This window comes from Phyllostomus hastatus, unplaced genomic scaffold, assembly GCF_019186645.2.
Source record: "Phyllostomus hastatus isolate PE091 unplaced genomic scaffold, TTU_PhHast_1.1 phas_scaffold_501, whole genome shotgun sequence".
NCBI lineage: Eukaryota > Metazoa > Chordata > Mammalia > Chiroptera > Phyllostomidae > Phyllostomus > Phyllostomus hastatus.
In genome coordinates, this window is record NW_025334033.1 from 10016452 (window position 1) to 10041017 (window position 24566).

At 51.6% G+C, this 24566-nt stretch overlaps 2 protein-coding genes across 2 annotated transcripts in view; both read right to left on the reverse strand.

Annotated features, from left to right (window-relative positions):
* The window catches only part of EHD4 (EH domain containing 4), a 75746-nt gene extending 74239 nt beyond the window's left edge, over nt 1-1507 (reverse strand). Inside the window, exon 1 of the mRNA XM_045822199.1 lies at nt 1152-1507. Coding sequence (XP_045678155.1) covers nt 1152-1387 — 236 coding nt within the window. The 5' untranslated portion in view covers nt 1388-1507. The remainder of the gene's footprint in view (nt 1-1151) is intronic.
* Nucleotides 1508-7596: 6089 nt separating this feature from the next.
* PLA2G4E (phospholipase A2 group IVE) overlaps nt 7597-24566 on the reverse strand; it is a 32474-nt gene continuing 15504 nt past the window's right edge. The window contains exons 6-20 of the mRNA XM_045823326.1: nt 24439-24481; nt 23622-23685; nt 22512-22672; nt 22327-22413; nt 21870-21907; nt 20262-20397; nt 18951-19087; nt 16475-16697; nt 15045-15159; nt 14378-14515; nt 13119-13226; nt 12336-12539; nt 11496-11662; nt 10095-10281; nt 7597-9641 (exon numbers count right to left, since the gene is read on the reverse strand). Coding sequence (XP_045679282.1) covers nt 9280-9641; nt 10095-10281; nt 11496-11662; nt 12336-12539; nt 13119-13226; nt 14378-14515; nt 15045-15159; nt 16475-16697; nt 18951-19087; nt 20262-20397; nt 21870-21907; nt 22327-22413; nt 22512-22672; nt 23622-23685; nt 24439-24481 — 2170 coding nt within the window. The 3' untranslated portion in view covers nt 7597-9279. The remainder of the gene's footprint in view (nt 9642-10094; nt 10282-11495; nt 11663-12335; nt 12540-13118; nt 13227-14377; nt 14516-15044; nt 15160-16474; nt 16698-18950; nt 19088-20261; nt 20398-21869; nt 21908-22326; nt 22414-22511; nt 22673-23621; nt 23686-24438; nt 24482-24566) is intronic.

Consider the following 24566-nt stretch of genomic DNA (forward strand, 5'->3'; position numbering starts at 1 on the left):
TACTTAATAGAAATGGCATGTATCCAAATATAGATACAGTTTTCTGAACACCTGTTGAACATCAATGATGAAGAGATTTGTTGTAATTTCCAAAACCTTAAATGACCAGTCACTTTGTTTTAACCCAGGAAAGGGGTTTAACCCAGGAAAACAAGTTTCCTAACCAAAGAATGGAAAGTCTTAATGCCAGCAGCTATAGAAGTAAAATAGCCTCTTCAAAAACCTGTGTCATTGTCCATTAATTTCCCATCAAAAGTCACTTCTGAGGAAGCGATGTTATTTGAAACTTAGGGCAAGCACAGTAATTGTTTGCTTTTGGAGGTACAGTGGGCATGACAAATATTTTTAGTTGTCAAAGGCGAACTAGGAGGGAATGACCCGCCTAAGAAATGGAAACTAAGGAGTGGTAATATGACACTCCCCCTTAGTTCCATTGGGTGCGGTTTGCAACACGCAGCTTACTTCCTATGGCAGGATAAAGGTGAGGCTGTGCAAGAGTTGAAAGAAGGTGGCCTCTCTAACCCTAACTCCACCACTGTGGTGGGGGTGGCCGGCCACCTCAAGGGCAGAGGCACGGGCAATACCCTCTATTGTTGCCATTCATTCATTCATTCATTCATTCTGATCCAGGCACTGTGCTACAGGTTTAACTCTCCAACTATGACTCACTAGACCATTCCGATACCCCGGCCACCACTGTCCCCATTTCCAGCCCTAGGCCTCACTCACTCATCAAGAAGATGCTTATTATAGACTCCCTCTCCTTGGTTCCCAGGCCAGGGTGACAGGATAAAAAGCCGGTCACACCAGTGCCTTTCCAAAGGGTAGGAAGGAGGGTTCGAAGTACGTGGAGAAGGGGTTCTGGGGACCATCCTGCCCGCGAGAGAAGAGCGTGCCCCTACTCCGGCGACCGCGCCCTGGGGCGGAGCTGTGCTCACCACGCTCGGACCGGGAACCTGAGGTCATTTCGGTGGTGGAGGCGAGGGGGTTCTGTGAAAGAGGAAGTGGGCGCTGCAGGAAGCCCAAAGACAGCGGGAGGCTAGAGATTACACGCGTACACGTGCAGAGGACCGCCTCCACCTAGGTGGTGGCCGGGCAGGGGTCGGGGGGCGGGCAAGGGACCAGGCAGGGATTAGGAGGGGGCGGGTTACCTGATGAAAGTGGTCTTGCCCGTGCTGTACTGGCCCACCAGAAGGATCATGGGCTTGTTCTCGAAGTCCGCGTCTTCCAGCGCGGGCGAGTGGAACTCGTGGAAGCGGTACGCCTCCTCCAGTGGCAGCACCTTGCGCAGGTAGAGGGAACGCAGGCCGCCCGTCACCGTTTGCACGGCGTCTGCGCCGCCCGCGCGCTCGCGCCCGCCTGCCTGCCGCCCCATCCAGCTGAACATCTTGCCGTCGGTCCGCGCGTCCTCCGGTCCGCGACCCGCACTCGCACCCAACTCCAACGTTGGACCCTCCTTGGCTTGTACTGAGCAGTCCCAGCTGCGCTCTCCGCCACTCGAGCTGGCCCCGCCTCAACGCGGTTGCAACCAATCTCCAATCGCAACGTCAAGAGCTCTCGTTCACTATTCAAAAGAGCTTTCTCAACTCCTTCCTCATTGGGTCGCTGCCAGCGCGTGTGGAAGTGTCAGCCAATGGAGAGGAGGTTCTTAATGAATTATTGATGACGGAGTCTGTCTGGAGGACTAGGGCAGGGAGACACTGTCTCACCCGCCGGTGACGCACAAGCAACATCCAGGGATCTCTTTGGTCTCTGGGTCTCCACCTCTGGCCAGGTGGGATCGACTTCCGGGCAAATCTGAGCTGGCAAAAAAAAAAAAAAAAAAAAAAGAGAGAGAAAACAAAACTGAAAACACACAAAAAAAACAAAAAGCCGAACCTCCGGAGGCTGCTCAGTCTCCTGGAATGTTCTCTCCTCCGCCCCATAGATGTCGATACTAGAGACAAAAGTTCACAAAGTTGACAGGCAGGTTCTTTCTACTCGCTTGTAGGTTATTGTTACCTTCATTTTATTGGTGGAGACTGACTCACGGACATAACAGACAAAATTTGAAGTAGGGGAAGTAAATTCAGTCTACGTGGGTACATGATTCTTGTACTTCAACAAGCTGCCTGCACTAAAGGCTGGGTGAAGGCCCTGTGCCCTTAGCTTTCTTTATTTGACTTTCTGTAAAATTGAAGATTTAGTCATCATTCTCATTGATTACCAATGTCCATGTAAAAGACTTAATGTTACCTCCCAGTTGTCTCTTTTTCAAGTTAAAAAAACCACTTACCTAAATTGAGATTGGAAGAAACAATCAGCCTTCACTTTGGATGTCCTAGGTTACAGCGTTTGTTTGCTTTCTAAAAAATATTTTTCAATTGTTTTAGAGCATTTCTCAACTGTGATCCACAGAGCCACCTGCTTGAAAATAACCTGAGATGCTTGTTAAAATGCGGATTTGTGGTCCTCACACCAAACTTGCTGAGTTAAAATGTTGAGTAGGGATGGAGCTCAACAAGGGCCCCAGATGACTCTGATGTGTACCCCACATCGGGGAAAATATGATGCATAGCAGTGCTTCTTACACCTGAGAGAAAGGCAGATTCTGATTCAGTGGTTATGGGGTGGAGCCCCAAACTCCCCATTTCTAACAAGGCCCCTGGTGTTGCCCATGCTGCTTGTCCATGGACCACAGTTTGATGCCACATCTGTGGTGAAGACAGAGCAGGACTTGGTGGCAAAGACCTGGGGTTGAATCCTGATGATGTGAATCAATGGCTGGGTGACCTCAAGTGTAATGTTCCCATTCTGCCTTAGTTTCCTTGTTTGTAAAATAGAAACTCCTTTAGAGTTGTTTTGTGGATCACATATTTAGAGGAAGCTAATGATGGAAGGAAAAAGAAAGCCAAGAAAAAAAATAAAACTAGATACTGGCCTCATGTTAAAATAATACAAAGACTGAAATGTAAAAATAAAATGAAACCTACTAGAAGAAGATACAGTTGAAGATTTATAAAATTTTAGAAAAGACTTTCTAAACAAAACTAAAGACAGAAATTATGAAAGAAAAGAGTGATAGATTTACCAACAAAAATGAAAAAGCTTCATTGTGTTTCAAAACATACATAAAAAACAAACTCATGTAAAAATACTCTTACTATGTGACCCAGAAATCATGTTTTTTGGTACTTAACCAAATAAATTTAAAAGTGAATACATAAAATTGCTGTAGAAAACAATAGGGTGGTTCCTCAAAAATTAAAAATAGAACCACCATATGATCTAGCAATTTCACTTTTGGGTATCTATCCAAAAGAATTGAAAGGAGGGTCTCTGAGAGATATTGTGCACTCACAATAGTCAAGAGGGGGAAGCACCCAAGTGTCCACCGACATATGAATGGATAAATGAGATGTGGTATCCTATGAAATATTATTCATCCTTAAAAAGGTAAGGAAATCTGATCACATACTACAATCTAGAACCTTAGAACATTATGTTAAGTGAAATAAGCCAGTCACGAAAAGACAGATAGTGTGTGATTCCACTTACTTTAGGGACCTAAATTAGTTAAATTTATAAAACAGAAAGTAAAATGGTTGTTGCCGGGGCTGGGAGGAGTGTGAAATGGGAACTGTGTTTAATGGGCACAGAGGTTCAGTTTTGCTGAATGAAAAATTCTAGAGATCTGTTGTGCAATAATGTAAATATAGTTAACATTACCACACTGTATACTTAAAAATGATCAGGATGGCATATTTCGTTAGGTATTTTTTACCAAAAAGTTTTAAAAAGTGACTGTATAGGCTTTTTGTGCTTTTGTAAAAAAATAATTAAAATATCCAATGAAAAGATTAGGAGAAGCCCCCAAATTAGTAATGATCTCTGAGTTAGAATAAGTAATTTTAGTTTCCTTCTTTATGTGCTTTTGAACTTTTGAATTTTATACAATAATCATATTCTTGTTTTATAATCAGAAAAAAATTATGGAAGAGAAAATTTTATTGTTTTTAATCCTAAAAAAAGAAGGAAGAGAGGAAGGAAGGGGGGAGAGAGAGAGAGAGCCAGCTGAGGGTCTAGCCCAGAAGATACACCATCGAGTCTTTCCTTCCTTCTCAGTCTCCTTACAGCCACTGTGTCAGCTTTCTGGTTCTTGTTCTGGCCTCCGTGGAGTGGGAGAGTGACTGATTCTTCCCAGGAGAGTGATCTTGCATCCATTTACAAGCTGTGATAGTCTTCTAATCTTTTTTCAGCCTAAACAATCCCAATGTCAGTCACTTTTAAAATCTGAATTCAACTGTTTTTCAGGTTAAATCTTGTTAAAGACAGTTGCATAGGGAGTGATATTGTTGCCTAAAATTTTGTTGTGTTGAATAATTTTTAAAATGAGTAACTTGGTAATAAGATTCACAACTTCCTTTGCTATATGAAAATTATGATTGTAATTCTTGAGGAAGGTTTTTTTCCACTTCTTCTTGGTAATCTGATGGTCACAAGGTTTGCTGTAGATCATGTCTGGCATCTTACTCTGATGACTTTAAATTCCAGAGTGGTTAAAGACCGGAGGGACACGTGGTAAGACGATTAGAGGAGGTACTTTGGCCTGGGAAGAGCCCCCTTCACTCTCAGACAACTTCTCCTTTTTCTGTGGCCACTTATCCAGGTTGCTGCTGCCGCCTGGAGATGCAGTGTTTAGGAGATGTCTGGTGGGTACTTGCAGAAAGACTGCCAGTTGTCTACAAATTGTCCTTCTTCAGTAATAGAAACACATTGCAGACTAGGTAAAACCAAAATTTTCTAGTCTCCCTGCCGTTAAGTGTCATCATGAGGCTGAGTTCTGGTTGCTGATAGTTACCTGAGGAGTGTGTAGGACTTGCAGGAAGTCTCCTCTACAGAGAAAGTTCCATCTTTCTTGCCCCTTCTTCCTTCTTGTAGTCTGGGATATGGATATAATGGCTGGAGCTCCAGGCCTCATCTTGGACCATGAGGCCAAGGACTACACAAGAGATGGTAACCAGAGGGCTGGAAGGAGCAGGATCCCAGACGAATCAATGAAGTGCCAAGCCAGCCTCAGACTACGTCCCTGTGGGTTTCTTTTACATGAATGTATTTAAGTCACTATTTGTCAGGTCTCTGTTCAAGGTTAAGGTAATTCCTAACTAACATGGAATTTGTTACTGGAAATGGAATTTGCAGTAAAAAACCCAAGATGTGACATTTACTTAGTGGAAGAGGGGCAGGGTCAACTTCAAGGATTCAATGATTGCAGTATGGGATTTAAAACTTGGCTACACATTTTGTTGACACGCTCCTATCAAGAGATGGGATCTTTGTCCCCTACCTTTAAATCTAGGCTGGCTTGTGAATGCTTCTGCCAGTAGAGTACATTGGCAGTGATGCTATGTGACTTCTGAGGCTGGGTCATAATGCCCCATGCAGCTGCCACTGTAACACTTACTTCTTGGAGCCCTGAGCTGCTGTATAAGAGGATTGACTATTCTGAGACCACCACACTGGGAGGACCACATGAAGGTGCTGTGGCAGACAGTCAATCAAGCTCTGCCTGTCCTTCATCCTCCCCAGCCTCTCCTGCCTAGGCACCAGATATGTGAATGCAGTAGCCATCCCTAAGTGGATCCTTTAGCCTCAGCTGTCCCAGACTGCAGCCATCTGAGTCCTGCCCAGCAGTTTAAGTCGTTTGAGCTGAGACCCCACACACAGAGCAGATAAGAGGTGTCCTTGCTGCACCCTTTTGAAATTCCTCACTCACAGAACCTGTGGGCATAATCAAATGGTAGCTATTTTTTTATGCCATTATACTTTTGGGGTTTTGTTGCTCAGCCATCGATAACTGGTAATTTTTATTATCTTGTTAGGATAAAAGTTTAGTTTTTTTTCCACAGAAAAGAAGTCCAGAGCTAGGCAGACCAGGACTAGTTTGGTTTCGTTAAAGACAGCAAAAGTTCAGACCTCTTTATTCCCCCTGCTTCTAGGAACGTGGACATGATGGGTGGAGCTCCAGCAGCCATATTGAACCAGAAGGCAAACTGGAGGGTGGCAGAAGCAAGAGCTGAAAGGAGCCTGGGTCTCTGATAAGAAATAAACTTCTTCTGTCTTGTAATTTTACATCTTTTATGTATGTTAGAAATAAAGCTGACTGGTATAGAATTTGAATACATACATCAAGACCTTAGGAAATCAGTTTGGCTAGAGCTAAAGGTTTCAGAGTTTTAAAAATAAAAGCAGTAGTTGAAGTCCTGGGTGTATATGAGATTGTTTTGGGAGAGTATAGAGCGAGAAGAGAGGAGAGCTAAGGAGAAAATCTCAAGGAATATCAGCATTTAAAGGAGAACAAGGGAGGTGGGGCCAGGAAAGGGCTTGAAAGTGGGAAGAAATCCAGGACAGAAGATATCCAGCAAAACTGGTCCCTTCCATCTAGGGCCAGGCTGGCAGCCCCTAATGATGCCCCTCGAATACACAGCTGATACGGAACTTTTCTCTGTACTGCAAGGCTCTGTTTCCATGTGCACCACCTGCAAGGGATCAGAAGGAAGCTCCTTGAAGTATGGGGTCAATTGCTAATCCTTTTTATTGTCCCAGTGCCTACAACAGGGACTGGCACTAGCATGAAGGCAGTAAGTATTTGCAAGCAGAAGTGAATTGCACTGCTGTTGGCAAGGAAGTCACGGGAAGGGAGGGTTTTAGGGAGGAGGGAGTGGTTAGCTGTGCCAGCTGCTGAGGTCAAGTAAGATGAGGCCTGTAAAGGGCCACTGCCATTTGACTCAGTGTATCTGGAAACTGGGAGGACCCTGGTGACCTTGGGGAGAAGTGTGTTCATGAGGATGCAGGAGCAGAACACATCTGCTGTGGGCCAGGGTGACTGGGCTGCCTGGCAGTGGGGTATGCTGGCCGCCCTCCTGGGAAGGAAAAAGGAGACAGGAGGAGGCACAGTGAGGGAGATGGGGATTTTATTGAACTTTTCTGTTTAATCCTGTTACAGGCAGAGAGCAGGGAGCCCGGGGAGGGAGCCTCCCTGGCCTCTCCGAGACACTGCCCTTGCCCATCTCAGGACTGATGACACTCTGTCCTTATCCCTTGTGCGGCCCCTACTCATTTTCCTGCTCTGTGACGTCACCAGCTTTGTTTTAGAAGCCAAGTCACCGTTTAACTTGTCAAATCAAAATAAAAATCTTTTCATGTTTCCCCCCTCAACCCGAATCTAAGTTCCTGGAAGGCAGAGGCTGTTTACTGACCACGACCACTGGGCACTAAGTAAGTGCTTAGCTGGTGTGGGCCGCCCTTCCTTCCTCCCCACCGGCACTTCCTGAAAACCCTCGGAGCTTCAAACAGCATGGGTCAGCAGGAGGGGGTGCTGCGCTGTTTGCTGACAAGGCTTAATAAAAAGAGGAGCACCCCACCACAAAAAGGTAGGGGCCCCTGCAGGAGAAAAGAGAGCTGTCCAGGAAAGGAGGGATGGGATGGGATGGAAATGTCCTTCAGATGCCTCTGGCAGTGGCCAGGCAGGAACGAGGGCAGGAGTATGCATGTTTTACAGCATCAGATATGAAAGCAGATGAGTCAACAGCATTTACCTACATGGCCATTTTATTTCGTGCTCAAATAATACAATGGTTTTAGAAATGTCGCTCTACATACTTTGTTGAACCCAAGGCAGGGCTGCCCACACCTGACAGCAAACAGGTCTTGCTGTGTGGCTTGCTCTGATAATTGAAGGAGATCCCGTTCATTGCAGATGGAAGAAAAAGATGTCAAAGTGGAGACAGCTCTGGTGGAGGGAAGGGGTGGCCTCCCGGGACAGCGTTATCTGGATGGGGACCTGTTTTGCAGGTCCCAGAGCCTAGCTTATCAGTGGCTCAGGGGAGCCAACTGCTTATGTTTTTCAGGCTTATGGGAAAGTATGGCATAAATCCACACCTCTCACATTTTAATACACACACCCATCACCTGGGGGTGGGCATCTGGGCATCAGAGGGGGAGGCGGGAATCGCCTTAGAAGGCAGACTGATTCAGTGAGGCGGGGGTGGGGCCTGACATTCAGGATTTCTAACCAGTTCCCCACCACACTTTGAGTAGCAAGGATATAAACTGGAGGCCAAATTTTCTACACTTTGGGTACCTGCTACCACTTGTCTCCTAACAACCAGAGAGCATTGTGGTCCAGAAAGAGCAACACGTCTTCCAGGTTTGCCGAGCTTCGTGCAGACCACACGCCTGTCTGGTCACACCCTCCATGGCTGGGCATCTCCGTGGCTCAGGTTACATATTTTTAAGTTTCGGCCTGATGAGGGACCTGGGTATTTTGATTTGATTTCTGTGTCTCAGGGCTTCCCCAGAGATTCACCTGGAAATGACCTCCAAGGATGGCCTCTTTCCTCAGGGCTAACCTAGTCCTTCCTGGGTAGATCCTTCCTTGTTTCCTTCTCTCGGGGTGACTTGCCAAGAGCTGGGATGTGCTGGCCATGATGTTTATGTGATAAATAAGAGGAATCCCATTTAGAAATAAATAATCCCCTCTGGAAAACAGAAGGGAGGGTGCAAAGAGAATTGAGAAGTGCTCCTGGAGCAGGTTGGTCAGTGGGTGCCGGCTTCTTGGAGCGTACAGGGCTGGGCAGCATCACCCACCTGACGCCTGGATCCATTTACCTGCCTAGACACCCTTGAGCTGCATCACTGTTTCCTGTTCCATGAATCTGAGTTGCAGACTTGGGCTTTGTCTGGCATTTTGTTGGAGTTGAATGCTCAGCTGGGGCCGCCGCGCAGGATCGCGGGAGTCAGCAGTCCTCGGGCTCTCAGTGGCTGAAACCCTGTCACCTGTTTGGCTTTGTTGTTGAAGAGAACAGCTGTCTCCAGCGTTCTACCTAGATCTTCTAGTATCGTGCTATTAATATCTTGATTCATAAAAATAAAATATAATTGCCTATAAAATTCACAAGAATATAATTGTCTTAAAATTTAAAAAGTGTTTTCCCAGAGAATGCAGCGGAGTGCATTCCCCGAGGTCGTCTGTGCCAGGAGGCAGAGCAGAGCAGACAGGGGAGGGCTCTGAGCTCTGGCTCTGAGTCTGAGGTTTCTGGGGGAACCAGCCTCCTCCTCAGGCATCACCTTTATCCTCCACACCATAGGCCTGTGTAGGAGCCCGTGGCTAGTGGACTCCTTTCCCTGTAGGGACAGAATTTTTTAAATTGCGGTGGGTATAAAACCCCAATACATGCCTTGTTATTTTCCTACGGTCTCTTTCTCTCTCTGTCTGTCTCCCTCAACTTTTTAAAATTTTTATTTTTTTGATAGAGAGCCCAGGCCAGCCTGCCTGCACCCCTTGCCAGAGAGCAGAGCCGCCTGCGCAGGCTGGGCAGCCCCGACGGGTTCCTCGCTGGGGATGGTAAAAGCAGATGCAGGATTGGCCGGGCTCCCTGGGACTGAGGGACACTGGCTCTTCTGTAGTTTCTTCTTTTCCACTGCCATCCGCAAGGCCTGAAGGAGCTTGTCCTTGTTGTTCAGGATGTTGTACTCGCAGAGATTCACCAGCTTGTCAAAGGCTTCCTCCGTGTATGTCAGCTCCTTGGTGGCATAGGGAGTTTTGGGGCCATAAATATTAACCTGGCCTTGCTCCAGCTCCTCAGGGCTTCTCTCCACACCTGCAGGCAGCAGAAGAACTCGCTATGGACTCTTACTATGTTAGGTTGTAATGACTTGTGTCCTACCACTCCCCCTGCCCACCTTGCACACACTTGCATGAAGATATGCACACATACAGAGGTACACACATGCACTTCCAGTACACACTTCCAGACTCCTAGGGCAGGGACGCAGTTTGCCCATTTTAGGATTGCCCTAGCACCAGCGCAGTGCCAAGAGCATAGCTGGATGTCAATAAATGTTGAGTGACTGAGTCTGAGAGCAGAGTTTGACACTTCCAGCACATGGAGGTGTGGGGGTCTTGTCTTTCTTGCCAAACCACGGTTGGCTCAGACTGGAGCTAAGCCAGGCTTCCCATTTGTGCTATTAGAAGATGGCATAAGTTAAAGACAGGAGCTCTCAGTCCAATGCTGGTTAGTGGGCAGTGGGAACAGAGCTCAGGGGCAGCTTACCTGGCGCCTTGTACTTTTGGAAGGTGTCATTGATGAGTGGGAAGAAAAGCACAATGGGGGCATCAGGTTCCTGGGAGTTCTCCATCAGGCAGCATTCCTTGAGATTACTGTTCCCCTCCACTTGCAAGTTGTAATCAGGGAAGGGGATGTTCTGCACGTTGCAGTACTCACAGGTTTGTTTCATTGGCTAGAATATCACAGGAGAACATGTTTGAGCATTAGGAGGGGTGGGGGCAAATGGGAAACACAGTGGTCTGAGACCCAGCTTCCTCATTTCCCCAGCTAACAACTGCTTGGCCTATTTGTGCTATTTTTAGAACAAAGTCAGGTCAGGGCAAAGGGTCTGGGCAGTAGGATTGGTGTGTGTCCAACTGCGAGCTCCTTCCCCAGGGAGAAAGGACAGAAACCCTTTTGATGAAGCTTCACCCAAACACAGACCTGGGTTGATGTGGGTGGCCGCCCGAGGGCGACTGGAGCTGAGCCACGTACAGCCACGGCTGGCAGGCTTCTGGGGTACGTGCATGGGCTTTGGAACTGACAAAGTGTCACAGGGCTGCAAAGGACTCTGAAGGGGTATTTTTATAAACGTAACAGAAAGAACACTGGACTTAGAGGGTCCGAAGTCCCTTAGTCTGCCCCCTGTTTCACGCTTACTAGCTGTGTGATTTTAAGCAAGCCTCTTACCCTCTCTGTGCCTCAGTTTCCTCTGCTACAATGTGGGGATAACAGCAGTTGTGCTGTCTACCTCAAAGAGCTGGTTATCATGAGGATCCAGTGAGACCATGTGCAGGAAAGGACGCCATCACTCATTTACAAACTTAGGTCATTATCACTGACATCCTATCATCCATCTACGCTTTCCTTCTCCTGCTTCAGGATAGGACTGTATTAAAGTAGACCAAAAATCAGCTTCTTTTCCTTAAAAGGCCAGAACATTTCCAAAGTAAATAAATAAAAACCTCTGGTCCTGGTTCTTTAGTATAATTACATGAAGAGTCTTATTCCCTGGGAGAGGTGGAAAGTCTGATTATTTTGGAAACAGAACATTACAAGCTCTTGAAGTGGTATAAAACTAGAATTGACTGGGCTCGATTATGGTTATTTTAAAAAACACCCGTTTTTGTAGCTGAAGTATTGCCAAATATGGCAAACATTCAGAATCAAGAATTGGAATTAGCTCATTGAGTCCTCCCAAACCCCAGGCCCCACTGTACATGAAGGCCAGCTGGCTGCCCCCTACCTAGGTTTGGATGGCTCCCTCATAGCATGCATGGATGCTTGAGTTTCTCTGATGCTAAATCTTGGAGCCTGTAGGGGACGCACCTTCTCCTATCTCCCAGTTTGTGGTACTCAGTCAGTGGCCTGTCTCAGAAGAGGAGAGCCTTTTATTGCCACACTTGCCTTTGTCTGGGACCCGGCACTATAATTGAGGTGAATGATGAGGTCGGCTTTTCTCTCCTCCCTGAGGAGGGGTGGGTAGCTGGAGTTGATGAAGAATGCGGTGTCCAGCAGACACAAGTGGTTCATGGACTGTGTCAGCTGGTTCGGGAAGCTGTCAAGCACAGTGTCTGAAATCCAAGGCTTGCAGTTACCACCACACCCTGGTGCCCTGAGCTCCGCAGGTGGTCAGAGGTGCCTGGTAAAGATGGAGTGCCCTGACCAGAGCTCACTCACCTCACCCTGGACCTCCAGCCCCCCACCTCTGTTCCAGATGCCCAAGTGAGTCAGGCCCCTCTGGGTGGGCTGATGAACAAGTGCATTATCTTGGGGTTTTATCAAATCTTTTATGGAATATGCACAGAAAACCCCTCGACTCAGCCACAGGGCTTGTGGAGTAGCAGGGGTGTATGACTGTCCTATAAATTGGCACAAACTTGGAACCCAGAGCCAGTGGCCCTTGCTGCCCAGACATTGAGTTGGGTCGTCCCTCCCCAACTCAAGGTGGCACCATTCACATGAAAAGGTGCCCCTGCAGCACAACTGCAGAAAGCCCAGGCCCACATTTCCCCATCCGTAACACGGGCCAACTTCTACCTGCCAAGATTATTGTACAGATTCTGTATAGAGTTGTTGTACAGATTCAATGAACTAAATATGTGTATCGCTCTGCCCACCCTCCAAGACTCCACCCAAGAATACACCAGGGGAGGAGTCCACCACACTATTTCCATGGCAGCCTCGACATCTACTTTTCTTTCCTCCGCACAGAGGCAGGCTGCAAGTAGAAACCAGGTAGGGTACCTTTCCACTTGGAGAACTGGCCATTCTGGAGGTAGTCGGTGTGCAGCTGCAGCCCCAACAGGAAGTTGTGGAACTCAGACGCAAAGGACCGATAGGTGAGGATGTGGCGGAAAGTGTTGGACAGCCACGACCCAGGGATCACCACAGAGGTGTCCAGGGCGTTGGCATCACATTTGGGGATTTCAGGAAGGAGCGGTTCATCTTCTGCAGGGGAGAGTGGGATGGAGAGCAGGTCACAAGAGTTGGGGTCCCAGACTGCTCAGGGGGAGCCCTGCATGGTATCCCAGCACCCAGGGGTGAGATATGCCATTCACATCTTCCTCGCCTAGCTCTCGATGCCCTGGCATTGGCGTGGGAGCACCCAGGTCAGAGACAGAGAACAGGGGCTGGGGTGCGGGGAGGGGTGACAAGCCAGGAGGGGTGCCAGAGAGGATGGCTTAGATGAGCAACCTCTAACTGTGCTCATAGGCCCATACCCTCTTCAGCTGTCCTGGGCACTGCACAGCCCTGCCACACTTACTGCACAATGAATCCTCTCCCCAGGCCACCTAGAGCAGCCCCCCTGGGGCTTGTGGCTGGGCCTCGGCACATGTGTCTTCACCTACAATTAACCTCTCCTCTGGGCAGGGAAGACCCTCTGGCCCGAGCTGCCTTCCCGTGTCTGTGGGCCACAGAGGTGGTACCGAAACACATGACAGCGGGACCGGCCCTCGGCGTGTGATCCACCACTCTCGACCCCCCTCTCATCACCCATCCGAGAGGGAAAGCCCGTGTGTCACCCACCGATGTCTTGAACTTTCTCCCTTGTCCACCTGTGGAAAAACTCTTCTGAGGATCGGGCAAAATTCCAGGCATCGAGCAGGTTCACAGAGAAGATACTGCTCCACAAACCTAGGGACGGGGCCAGCCGTGAGCAGCTCTGGCCGAGAGCCCCCAGACCCACCCGCACACTGACTGGCTCTGCTTTGGCCTTGGCTCTCTCTCTCCCCACAGCAGGCTGCCCAGAGGGTGCGGTAGACTTTGATATCCCTCTTCCCACGGGTGCAGCTCAGCCCAGATGACTGATAGCCCCAGCTCTCGGCTGTTCTCCACCCTCCTCTCTGAGCCGGGAGAGGATGTGAAGGTGTGTAAAGCACAGGCCCCACAGAGACTTAATTCTGGCAGGTGCAGGCTGGCTTCAAGTCCAAGTCCAAAAACCCAACCTTGTATCAGTGAATACAATGGCTCAGAACAGTGCCTGGCACATGGTGAGCACTTGGTGAGTGTAATGCTGTCTCTTATGATCATGATTTTTAAATGCAACACATTGATAATAATATCCATGAAAACTTTCACATACACTGATCCATTTGGATCCTCATCAGACAGGTTTTACTCAAGTCCAATTGACAAATGAGAAAACTGAGGCTCAGAGAGTTCAAGGGCAAGTCTTAGATACAGGTCTCTGAAGATGCCCAGTAGCATAGGTGCTCAGAAGAAGGAGAGGCCGCCATGGGCTGGGGGCTTCACAGCAGAAATGGGGCTTGATTTGGACTTCTGGGCCCAGCTGTATTGGGATGGATGGAAAAGAGGGGGGTACAGACAAGTAGTTTAAATAAGGGCATAAGTGTGGTGAGGGTGTCAAAATGGGTCTGTTTTCTGAGGTTGCCCTTTGGTAGATGAAGTTCAGACCCTGACGGGAGAGTTAAACGAGTGGACATTGTCGGCAGGCTCGTGCTCACAGCGCACCTGGCTCTGGAGGACCAGGGAGCACAGGGCTGGGAGCTGCGCCAGGCTTCCCAGGAACTCTGCTTTCACCCTGCAGTCCCCTCTGGCCTCTTGGAGGAGCTAGTCTGGCCCCTGGAAGTGGGCATGCTGCTTTGGAGTCAGAGGGGAAAAGGGTGGGAGTTCCAGAAGCTTCCATCTTAGCTTGCCATTCCCAGTGTCAACTGGGACAATTCCCGGAAGAACAGAGCAAGCCTCCCTGTCATTCTCTAACTCAGAGGCGGCCCCTGCCCAGCATGGGGCAGGGTTCCCAGGGAACTCGCCCAGCCGGGAGTCACCTAGCATGTAGCACATCCGAGACTCTGGGATCCTCCGCATCAGCCGTCCCATGAAGAACTCAGAGCCGAAGAGCTCGGTGGGGACGAAGGCCCCATACTTCTGCAGGCCCACCTCGTATGGGGAAAACTCGCACCACTCTGCACAAACAGCAGGACAGGATGGTATCAGTCGCAGGTGCTACAGCCACGCCCTCCCTCGTGGCCACCTGAAACTGAGCCCCGCCTCCGGAAGACCCAGTGAGACCGCAGTTCCCTCACAGGACACATGGGGGCGCCGTGGCCAGCTTCTGAGGGCGGGACAACCGGCAGGGCTCCTTTGCTTCTTAAAACTAGATAAATAAGGACTGACCCCAAAGCAGGGCAGGTCTCTAGAGTCGCTCCCTCTGGAAAGCTTAAGAAATATCTAGGGTCCTTTCCCTCATCGCCTTTATGTCCCCATATTCCATCAAGGCCACCTTGGGAAACCAGGGGACCCTGTTACGTTCCCACTCCCCCCACATCCATGCCCCAGGGCAGAAAAGGGCTACAAGGTCGATTTCTTCAGCTGTCAGGAGCACCTTTTGGTGTGGAGGTTGGCAAAGGTGTGGGGCCCTGTGTGTGCTGGATGCAGGGTGCCTTTGCCTGCTGAAAAAGGACCCTCTTGTAAATTGCTAGTTGTCAGTGTTACCTCTGAAATCCTGGTTGCTTACATCGTCCTTGACATTGATGGTGAGGTAGATGGGCAGGGGGTTCTGGCCCTGGCTCAAAGCAGCACGCTGCTCTGACAGTTTGCATTCATTTCTCTGAGGGGAAACAAAAGGGTTAAGGAAAACAAACGGATAAGCAGACCCAGGGCAGCGCAGAACCAGGGCAGTCCGGACCCCCTGAGCCCACCAGGCTGCTGTGTGGGGCCTGGTCGATGCCTATTAGACCTGCTCCACAATGTGCCAGTAGAAGGACAGTCATCCTGGGACTGTTCACGTCCCCGGACGTGTGGACGGGGTGGGACTGAATCTGTAGTTTAGAGCTGCCCCTCAAGGCCCCAGGGTTCTCCCGTGTCTTGGGAGCCAGAGAATGAAGAGACAGGGGTGGGAGAGGCAGCCTCAGCCTCTCTTCCTCCCCATCCTCCTCCTCCACCCGCTCAAACTGGAGCAGCTCCACTTTTCTTATCTGCTTTGCATGTTGCCAAGTTCCCAGAAGCTTCCTTCTTCTGGAAACTTCTGATTTGAAATCAGAACTCTTCAGACACCTTTGGGAGTGGGGCAGACAGCCACAGGCCTGTACAGAAGTTCTGCTTTGGGGCTAAACAACAGCCAAAGGAGCCTGTGCAGCCAGAGGATCCAGGTGTCAGCGGAGCTCACCCTGACCGACAGCCAGGACCATGGCCTCCCGTAGGCCCTACTCCTCCAGCGTGTCCCAAATGGCAGCTGGGTCTCAACACAGCCTGGGCACATCTTTATTGCTTGGATCACTGAGTCTCAGCGCAGGAAGGAACCTCACTGGGCCCATCCTCTGTGTGGTGACTTCCAACTCCAGGGAGTATCACTGAGTGAGGGTCCCTGCTGCTGAGCTCTGAAATCCATGCTGTTTGTGCAGAGGCCGCACTTCCCGTGGGCGGCTCCCAGCCCACGTCTGAGTGGGGCAGGCCCATTGGGCTCCTCTCTGATGGCCAGCTTGGCTGGAGGACTCTCGAAGGCCTTGCTGAAACTTCTAGACCACACACAGCAGTTTAGGGTGCTTCCACCCAGCCTTTCTCCCCTCTCTCCTCCACTAGGGGTCAGACGTGTATCACAGGCTGAGGGCCCCAGCCTTTCCTGCTCCCTCCCAGTTTTCTCTCCTCCGTGTCTTGGTGTGGCTCTCAGAGGACAGGCTAGCCCTCTGCAGGGCTGCACCTAAGCCACCCCCAACAAGTGGGCCTCAGTCATACTCTAAAGGGATGTGGGAAGACAGTCCCCCCATCCTCCTCCTTCACACACTTGGGCGCCTCACCCCTCTCACAGTGCGGAGATGCGTCTGCAGGTCTACCGTAACGCCCTCCTGCTGCCAGACACCCTGGTGAGGAAGAGAGCTGGACAGCGGGCCGGTCAGGGTGCAGTCCAGGAAAAGCTGGGTACCTACCTCATCCCCCAGACAGGCCTCGATCAGCAGGCCCCAGAAGTCTGTAAAGGTGACCTTGTAGCCTTCCTGGGTGCGCTGCCGGAGCTCCTTCTTGTATCTGAGGAGCTGGTCTGGGAATAGGGCGGGCATCTTGTCCTTGACCACGTGCCTCCGGGCCTCGAGGATGGCAGCCTCCAGGTTTTTGGAGGACCAGTCAGGGTCACTGTACAAGGTAGCCATGGTCCTGGGGAAAGACAGGCATGGCTGGTAGAGCTGCACCTGCCCCGGCCAACCCCAGGTCTGGGCAGGAGAGAAAGTGGGCAGCTCGTGGGAAACCACGGCCTGCCGGGGCAGGAGCCTGGAGGAAAGGGGGTGAACGTTTTTACTCGGATTCACAATTGCTACCACTCCTAGATTGCTTGTTGTGTGCCAGGTATTAAAAGTGTGTTGCTTAAGAGTGAGGATTCTGGACTCAGATCTTCCTGTGTTCAAATCCAGCTCCTACCACTCACGAGCTGTGTCATCTGGGGCAAGTTACTTAACCACTCCTCACTTCAGTTTCCCCATCTGTGGAAAGGGGAGAGTTATGATAATTGTACCTCTTATCTCACCGAGTTGTTGTGAAGATTACATCAGCTCACGCAATGCAGTGTGGTCTGACAGCACCCGGTGCAGAGTGGCTGCCGGGCCGTGGAGCGGTGGAGCTGCCATCTGAACCCAGACTTGGCCGATTCCACCCCCTGGACCGTTTCCTCTCTGCCGCACTAATGCCCATAATTGTTGTGCTGGCCGAAGATCTGTTTCCCCTTCTTCTAAACTTACATGTGGGCGGTGGGGAGGAGTACAACAAACATGGGGATCCCTGGCTCTGGGTATCTGTCCCTGTTTGGCTCCTCTGGGCCCAGACCCCGCCTTCTGTCTATGCCAGGACAGCAGCTGGGAGCCCACCCACGGGGGGCCGTGGCTGCAGCTGTCCGAACAGTGGGCTCTTCCTTCCTGGGACTTGTTTCTGGTCCGGGGAGGTGGTGGTCGGTCAGGAGATTTCTTCCACAAAAAGCACCTTGCCCTCCAGAAGTTTCACTTGGTTGCTTTCATATTTTTAAAAAACTTTCAAAACTGTTACAAATAATTGGTTTTAAGAGAATCTTTCCCACTTCTTTCCTAGGCCTGGTGCCCCTCTCCACCACAGAAGCAGGTTACCTCCTTCCCCGACTACTCACGGGCAGCCATTCGATAGGAAGCTTAAAAACCTGGGCCCTGGGCTCTGGCAGCCTGGGTTCAAATCCTAGCGATACCACTCATTAGCTGAGTGGCCCGGGCAATCCCTATGTTTCTCCAGCTATCAAATGAGCAGAATGACCACATCTCCCTCATCGCTTTCTTGTGAAAAAGAGATGCGGTGGTCCACTGGAGACAGTCACCCCAGTGCTTGGTGCAGAGGCAGCGCTGCTCGTTGTCAGCCCTCCCTTCTCTGTCCCACCTGGGCTGAAGACTCAGGGCCCCGATGCGCCAGGAGTCCTTAGTTTTCCCGGGGTCAGTGCACATCCACTCACCCAAATGACAGACACGCGGAATCCCTCCAGGATGGGGGCCACAGCTTGGACCTGGGGGCTCAGAGGCCCACTGGCCCCGGACAGAACGAGACACCTGTCTGCTGTGGGTGGTCGGAGGGCCCCGGCCACCCTGGGCCAGGGCTGCATTATGACTTTGGTGGCCCCTCTCACCATAAAAATATTAAAAATTTAGTTTTATACCTATGGCATAAAGACAAATGTAGTAATACTTTTTATTAAAATATTTTCAACCTAGGAGTTCATTTTTTTTCCCTTCTGATCTGTGGGGCCCTACCAGGACTGTGGGACCTGGGCGTGGTGGCTCCTGCAGAGAAGCCGAACTCACACTGGTCTCACTAGGGGAGCCAAGTCCTCACTCTCCCTGCTCCTCAGCAGAGTGAGAAAGTGGGGGCCTGAGGGAGCCTGCAGGGCAGAAGGAGCGGGCAGGGATGGGCGGCAGGCTGGACTGTGGGCGGCCAGGGCAGCTGGGCCAGCGCCACCTATCCTAGGGGACTTGGCACCTTCCCACTGCAGGAGAGAGGGCAGCTGCTTCTCCCCAGCAGGACGGGATCAGTGGGACCAGGGGTTTATGTGTAGTTGGCCACCATGCTCCCAGGTCCCTGCGCAGTCCCAGGGAAACAGTAATGCCAGTAATGACCCACATGTGTGGTGTGTATAGTGTCTCTCATGTATCCAGTACAGGGAGAGCCTCTCCAAGAGCCTCATGAGATAGTACTATTACTATCCCCACTTTGCAGGTACAGAAACTGAGGCTCAGAGAGGTTGAGCTGCAGGCCCAAGGTCACACAGCTGTGAGTGGTGGAGCTGCCCAGGATTCATGAGTCACTCTAACAAGGGGCGGAGAGAACTTCACCGGAGACTCCAAGCCCACCCTTTTGCTGTTGGCTCTGGGCTCCACCAGAGAGTAGCCCCCAGTCCCTTACCAGGTGGCCCCTGACAGGCCCGTAATGTAGCTGGCACAATTCAGGAGGTTCAGCTTCTGCAGCCCCAGCAGGTGGCCATACATGGCGGTCATGGATCTTGTTCCACCCCCAGTGGCCATGATGGCTATGAGTGGCACCTGGGGGGGACAGAGAGGCAGACTGTTCAGGCAATGCTGCGTGGAGACGCCTTGGAGGGACAGATGGGAGCTGAGAAGGATGGTGGAGGAGGGAGAGCAGGCAACACAGAGCAGAGAGTGGGGCACTGAGCGACTTGAGCTCCAAACCCAATAGTGGGCATCAGTGAAGGGCTCTGAAGCCTTGCACGGGCTTGGCGAACCAGGAGCTCGTGGCTGGAAGAGTTCTTAGCACTGTTAGTGTAGCCCCCAGTTACTGCATGCTGAAATGAAGGTGCAAGGGGCCGGTGTCTTGCTCAATAACCCAGCTTGTATACAACTCCTTAAAGGCTGCAAACTGATGGTCTCCTATAGGAGGATTTGGTGTGAGGGCATCAGGTCTGGTGCATGGCACAATGCCCAGCGGGTACCCTCTGCGTAAGAGCAGGAGGAGTTTCTGAAGTGGGAAGCCGCAGGGTTGTTACCTCTGAACCGACATGGGTTTACTATATATGGCCTTGGCCTGTTGCCCTAAAGGTGGGAGGAGGGGGCTCTTTGCCAAGATTTACTTTGTTTTCCTTTGGCTAACACCCCAGTGCAAGCCCTCCTCAGACACAAGGTCCATCCACACCTATGTCGGCCTCAGAAGGCGGACTCCCTGAGGGCTGACCTGCTGACCAGGGGACTGTGGGCTCAGTCCACACTGGGAGGTGGCAGACGGTCTAACAAAGACACCACTGTCTGCTCCACGGGAAAGCTGGCCATGCGAGTGGAAGAGGCTTTGCTCCAGCTGCCACCTGCTGTTCTTTCTGGGTGTGTGTATGTGCGCATACTTTGCGGGGAGGGAAAACTGAAGGATGAAGGTCCATCCCAGCGTCCTTTGGGTGGAGGTGTGCGGTATGGGAGGAGGTAGAGATTCGAGTTTTCCTGGCTGGGAGAGGCCATTCTGTCACCTCAGGATCTCTTAATGCTCCTTCCTTTCTCTCTCTACTCTGCTCTCCCCTCCCCTTGTGAGCACAGCTGAACCCTGCCCAGCACAGCGCTTACCTGGAACCTTAGCACTAAGAGCAACCAGGAAAGGCAGGGCCGAGGCCGGCCTGGGCAGGGAAGGATGAGTGGGCAGACGTCAGGGGGTAGTGCTGGAAGGACACGTTCAGGGCAGGCACTGAGATTGGGCTGCCGACCCCTGCTCACCCACCTCGTCCATCTGCAGGTCCTCCTCCAGCTGCAACACCTGCTTCAGCGCCTCAGCCACCACCACCTTCCGCTTCTGCAGGAACTCCAGCTCCTGTGAGCACAGGCTGTAGCCCAGCCGCACGTCCAGTGTCTGGGGGCTGTGGGGACAGAGGACCTTGGCTGAGCAGGCCTGTAGACTCCACTTCTGTGGAGAAGGTGTGGCTTTGGGCTCTCTGCCTTCTCATCTGGAAAATGGAGCTAAGAGTGCTTAAGTCCCAGCACTGTCTTTGGGACTTAATGAGATAACACATGTGAAGTCCCCTAAACCTTAGCTGGTGCGCTGTAAACAGGTACTCAACAAATTTAGGGACTCGGTGAGCCCTCTGCCTCCTCAGCAAGATCTGCAAGGTCCAGAAGTCACTTTCTGCAGACTGGGCCAGACATGGCTGTCAAGGGGCACTGAGACCCTTCTGGCAATCTCTCCAGATAAGGCTCTAGAGTAAGGGCTTTTCTGAGCTGGATAAACATGGCCCTGTTCATATGGAGCTCACCTTCTTCCTTAAGGTCTTCCTGCTCCAGGAATAATTATCATCCTGTGTGTTTGTGCAGTTGACAAAACCCTGTCACCTCCCTCATCTCACCATGTCATCCGCCAGGTCTGCAAGGCAGGTGGGGCAGGAGCTGCCACAGTGCGCCCAGCACTCGCCCTCCGTGCATCACATCCCTGCCCCGAACCAGTGCCGGCCTGGCACCCAGGACCCTGTGTGACCCTGCTCCTTCCCGGGAGGGCTCATCAGCTCTCAGAGCTCAGAAGCACTTTCGGTTCTCAGCCTTTGCACAGGTCCCTGCCTTCATGGAAGCTTCCTCTCTCCGACCACCTGCATCCCTTGCCTCTCCAAGGCCCAGCCCCTCAGGGACTTCCAGGCGAAAGAACCTTGACAGTTTTCAACCTCAGTCTTAGTTAATGACCTGAGTCACTGACAAGGTCGCGACTCTTTGATGGCAGGGGCTGGGAGCTCTTCCTTCACATCTCTCCGTGTCTGCCACAGGCCTGCAGACACAGCTGTGAGGAAGTAGCTCTTTCCTTGACCTCAACAAGGAATGGATAATATAACAGTGTGTGAAGACTCACTCAAAATCAGTCACAGACCGAAACAGGAGAGGAACCACAAGCCTTTGGAAGAACACATGGGAGTAAAGTTTTATGACTTTGGAGTAGGCAATAGTTTCTTAGACATGACACCAAAAGAAAAAGCAATGCAAGAAAAAAATATAGATAAACTGGAATTCACCAAAATTTAAAATGTCTGTGCTTCAAAGAATATAATCAAGAATGTAAAAAGATAACCACCAGAATCAAAGAAAATATTCACAAATCATATATCTGACCAGGTATTTGCAATCAGGATATAGAAAAAACTCTTACAACTTGAAATAGAAGGCAAATTACCTGCTTTAAAAACAGGCAAAGGATTTGGATAAACAGTTCTCCAAAGAACATATACGAACGGCCAGTCAGCCCATGAAAAGGCGTCAACATCATTAGCCACCAGGGAAATGCCCACCAAGATGCTACCACACCCCTGAGACCAACGAAGCGGAGAGACAAGACAGAAAGATGGTACTTTACCAGGCTATAGACTTCATGTGTAATTCACAGTTCTCTCCCTGGGACACAAAAGATGAAAATCTTGTCAGGGATGACAATTCAGAGCCATGAGATCCCAACCAAAGTAGTGCAGACTTATCACACTGTTCGCTCCCTGACTTAACTCAGCACACACGCACACACACACATGCACATGTGTACACATGCATACACACATGCACACAGGCATGCACACACATGTGCACACACAAGCTCCATCCCCACTCCCTCTTCTGGAAGTGCCCTCCCCATCATCCTTAACTTGGCCTCCATGCCCTCTCTTTGGCTCTGCACTGCATCTCGGTGTTGCTTACCCCACAGGACTCCTCTGTCCTACCTAAGAGACCCGTGAGTCACCTTCTCCCACGTGCCCCCCAGGCTCTCCCCATCCCCCTGCCACAGGAGCTCCAGGGGCCCCTGCCCAGGCCCAAGCCCTCACCAGGGGCATGGTCATCGCCTGGCCATCGCTGAGGCAACCCAGGGGCTGGCTGACAGGGCCGTTCTTGTGTGCGCCACAGCAGCAAAGCTGGAAGGGAGGGGGTGGTTCTGTAAGTGGGGGTGGGGGCTCTTCTGGCAGCCCGCCTGCCCCAGTCCCCCGTGCCACCCCCAGATGCCGCCTTGTACCCCACAGCTCCATTGGCTTCTGGGCATGTCCACGTGCAGCTGGGACTGGAAATACTTGGGGTAGTGGAAGGAGGCCAGGTTTGTGCAGCTGGGCTCCAGACACTGAGAGATGCGCTGAGTGTGCTCGAAGGACTCGGTCACTGTCACCAGGAGGTCCTTCCCTGGAAGAGGTGGCAAGAAGGTTGAGACTCCCCACCCCCAAATGCCTCTCACTTCCCCCAACCCAACTTGGTCCCTGTAAAAAGCATAGCTGGAGGTGCCTAGGGCAGGGGTTTTGAGTTACGGGGGGCACTGGTTAAAATGCCCCAGAGAGTTTCATTCTGTAGGACAGGGCCAGCCCAGGAATCTGCATTTTAATAAGGCTTGCATGTGATGCTGATGAGTGAGGCCCCCAGAAAGCCCTCTGAGATGCTGAGCCCTCCTAGGCTCTGCTTGTCCAGGAGGCGCCTCAAAGTCCCCTCATACTGTGCCAAGAGCAGCCCTCACCACACCACCAGTTGTGGGCTGTGGCCTCTTCCTGCCTCCCTCACCCAGGCCTGTGGGGCCATGCTGCTCCCCTCTCCTGGGACGGGCTGGAAGTCCTTGCACAGGTGGCAGGGGACGGAGCAGTGAACAGGGGAGTCTCATGTTTGTGGATCTCTTAGGTCCCTGCCAGCTACCAAATGCTAAGCTCTGAACTGTCATCTGGCCGGAAGAAGGGGCACAGCTAGAGGGGCCCTGGGTGGTGTCAGTGTCCACCCATCCCGGTGCTGACCACTGCACCAGATCCAGCGAACCCCTGGCGTGGCAGGCGTACAGTGCAGACCAATGTGGACAGCACTGCGCACTGTCCCCTGACCCAGGGTGCTTGTCAGGCCTGGGGAGCTCTGAGGGTCATGTAGGGGCCTGGGAGAGCATGCCCCTTACAGAGGGGTGGGGAATGGGGAGACAGGGGTCACAGCCCCTGAGGGTGAGTTGATCCCAAAGCATTTCCTGCCAAGTCCTTGGTCCCCACTGAGCCCATGGCAGCCCTGGAGCAGCCAGTCTGGCGCTGGCTGGTTGGGCAGCAGCCCTCTCCCCCTCCTCCCCCCACCCCCGCCCACAGCAGGCAGAGGAAGTCAGGGGACCTACTTTTCCTGTTCTTCCTCTGCCTTCTGGACTCTGCATGAACCTCCAGGCGGGAGACTTGTCGAGCCTGCAACGAAGAAGCGAGGGTCATCCCAAGCACACGCTGTCCCCTGCTCCGAGTGGCCTGACCGGGGAGGAAGCCTGGGTGGGTGACCACACCTTCTGAACCCAACCAAGTCCTGCCGTCTTCTTATCCAGAGATCACATATTTGAAAATGAAGCTCTACCGGAAAATCTAGGGCATACGGTCACCCTTCACCAGGGGCCTCATTCTCGGCTGCAGGTTTGGGGTGGGACCTGAGGGAACTGCCACCCCGGGCTTTGACAGCCCGTGACGTGGCCTTCCCCAGAAGCAGGGGCAGGTCCAGTTCCTTCCCCACAAACTCCCAAAGACTGGTTTTGTGGGGAGAGATCTTGAATCCTGGGGTATTAGATGCATCTAATTAAAATGGCTGTGTCTACAGCTGAATTGGGAAATCTTTTTAACACTAAGCTTGTGCCTGCGGAGATCGGGGTTGGGGGAAATGGGACTGCGATGGATTCTGGGAGGAGCCTGCCTCCTCGCTGGCACTTTTATCAGGGAGCTCCCCCGGAAGGAGGAGGGGTCCCGGTGTGGGATATGGGCTGCTGGGCTAGGGGGGCCCAGCCGCAGCCCCACCTCTGCCCTTGCCCCCATGGGCTGGCTTCAGTTAGCTAGACTCTGAGCGAGCCAGGGGCCAGGGCCCAAGCTGGGCCCAGGGTTCTCTCCCACAGTGTGGGCCCCAGAGAGCAGCAGCCACCCGTGGCCTCTGGGACTATAGGAACCTGGAAGGACAATTACCACCAGCACGCCATTGGTGATGAGGGCCTCGGGGGGAGAGGGCCTGAAAAACAAAACGAGAACTCCCGGTCAGCGACGTCATCCCCGACTGATCTCTCACAGAAGTGACACAAGGTCTAAATAAGGTC